The 2,366-nt window shown below is 38.3% G+C and overlaps 1 protein-coding gene across 3 annotated transcripts in view; it reads left to right on the forward strand.

Moving 5' to 3' along the window:
- The window catches only part of ikbke (inhibitor of nuclear factor kappa B kinase subunit epsilon), a 16,995-nt gene extending 16,099 nt beyond the window's left edge, over positions 1-896 (forward strand). For all 3 annotated transcript variants that reach the window (XM_013912510.1, XM_013912511.1, XM_005739457.2), the window contains exons 21-22: positions 101-172; positions 262-896. In XM_013912510.1, coding sequence (XP_013767964.1) covers positions 101-172; positions 262-325 — 136 coding nt within the window. In that variant the 3' untranslated portion in view covers positions 326-896. The remainder of the gene's footprint in view (positions 1-100; positions 173-261) is intronic.
- Positions 897-2,366: the final 1,470 nt, after the last annotated feature.

A 2,366-nucleotide genomic window follows, 5' to 3' on the forward strand; every position in this document is an offset into this window, starting at 1 on the left:
GTGTGTGTGTGTGTGTGTGTGTGTGTGTGTGTGTGTGTGTGTGTGTGTAAAATTAAGACATTTCCCGACTGCCATTGCAGTATTTCTTTCTTTTTTGTAGGATGCACCATTTGAAGGAGGAAATGGAGATTCTGGTGAGGGAGCTACAGTGTAACAACGGTATTATAGAGAGGTCAGTGGTGTGACCACCTTACTGTTAACAAATCTCATCTGTCAAAGCACACGCAGCATGATGCTGATGGTATTTCTGTGGTTCCATAGCCTGGGAGCCGTGAACTCTCCTGCAGCTCTGGAGCCGACTCTGGCCAGACCTTCTACACTGTGACACAAGACCACTGTCTCTGGATCTTGCCTCTGAAAGGCGCACGCACACTCTCTGAAAATCACCTCATCTTAAGTGCCATTAATGAACGTACTGGCCTTTCAAGGACCATCTACAGTGTTTGTTTTTATCTGCTTCCTCTTCCTTTAACAATCAATGAAATGTCCTTTATCAATTTAGAAATAAGATAAGCACAAAGAGAAAGGAGGATAGGCTTCAGGTAGGTGTGTGTGTGTGTGTGTGTGTGTGTGTGTGGCTGAGTTTAGCAGTAATAAGATCAATAAAATCTTCATTAATGCCTTAAGTGTTATTGTATTTGTAATAGGGTGCCATAGAGATAGACAGCCAGGATCAATGAATGCATAGTCAGCTCTTACTCTGTTTTTTGTGGTCCTTTGTTTCACAGAAGAGGAAGAGTAGGCTCTGGAGAACCTTGAATAGTATATTTATCCTGACAGAGTGTGTACTAGTATGCAGGTTTTGATTATATTTGGGATATAGAAACATTATAACATTATTAAAAAACAGTATAAAATGTTTCTGTACAAATCTGCTTATAAACAGGGTAATGGTTGTGCTTGTAGACTCTGTTTTTCTTTGTGTCTGTGTGTTTTTGAGGAAAAAGGCCTTCCAATGATTGATCATTCCACTTGATGATGAATTTGCTCTATTTCATCTTTTTAACCCACATTTGTTTCTGTTCCTGTTGGTTTTTAAGTGGAATGATAAAATAATTCTGTGTGTTTCATCATGGGAATCCCTGTAAAAGAGAAGCACGACCATGGGGAACTCAGGACTCACCACAGTGTCTTCTTTCTCTTTGCAGAAGGGCATTAAAGCTAACACTTCGATAACAGCTGACCAAAATGACATTATAAAGTGACATTAGCCACTGTGGTGTATGCTGGGGAAATCCCAGCTTTGTTATTTGTTGATTATGAAAGGCGGTATTTAGGGGGGAAATACTTGCTGTTTTTTTCAACTTTTATTTATTTATTTGACTGTTTTGTAGTCTTTAAAAATAATTCAGTCAGAGCCAGATTTCAAACAGAAAAGTGGATGAAATCCTTTCCTGGCCCCTAATGTCAGGTTATGGTGGGTGTGAACGAATATCGTTGCTCTTAAACACCAAAAAACCCTCAAGTGAAAACGTAAAACAAGTGTGAGAAATTGAAAATGAAAGAAAGTGTGTGGGCAGGGCGTGGGCGTCCTCGTGGACTTTCTCAGATCAGTTGGGGGCGATGAGCTCAGCTGCCTCTGTGGTTATTTTTTTCAGCTCATGACGTGTTTCTGGCAAATTGGAAAACTTTACTGTTTTTAGCCCACACAAACAAGTGTAACAGACAGACTTTGTGATATTTTACATTGAGACAAAATTTGCGATACTGTCAGTCCAGAGTGAGGCCTACAAATCAGATTCATCAAATGTGTGTTTTTTACGCCTCCCAGTCAGTAATAGTTGTAACCTGAGCCATTCTGGGTTTATTTTTTTGTTATGTGAAATAAAAACTATGCTTCTAAAATAAATATATACATATATTGGACAAGATTTGAGTTTTTGTCAGTTTGCTCAGTTTTGGTTTCACACCCTTCCTGATGAGGCTTTGGCACTAAGGTCTGTTGAGACTTGTCTTGTTGGTTAGAGACTTGTTAGTCTGCTGCCCAAAAAATGCTGTTTGTCTTGCAGTACCGAGTCAGAACCTTTCATTTTGCCCCTGAAAAATCCCCTCCATGCAAAATAATACTAAAAATAATAGTGAAACTGAACAGAGTCAAACAGAAACAAAACAGACTCGACAACAAGAAACTCAAAACAGAAATCAAATCATTTGAAAATAATGTTTATTTCTAAGCCCCCATTAGAAATAAACACACATAATCACAAAAAGTGATTTTGTCCATAATTTAAGAATTTAAACCTTAAATATAAAAGGGATGTGACACAAGATGAAAATATTTACCTGAGGGGTCAAAGATGTAATCTTTGGTGTAAATTCAAAGTCTACATATCTAATCCTCTTCCGTAACATATATCTGGACTCAC

This window comes from Pundamilia nyererei, unplaced genomic scaffold (assembly GCF_000239375.1).
Source record: "Pundamilia nyererei isolate P.nyererei 1_Seehausen unplaced genomic scaffold, PunNye1.0 scaffold00092, whole genome shotgun sequence".
Taxonomy (NCBI): domain Eukaryota; kingdom Metazoa; phylum Chordata; class Actinopteri; order Cichliformes; family Cichlidae; genus Pundamilia; species Pundamilia nyererei.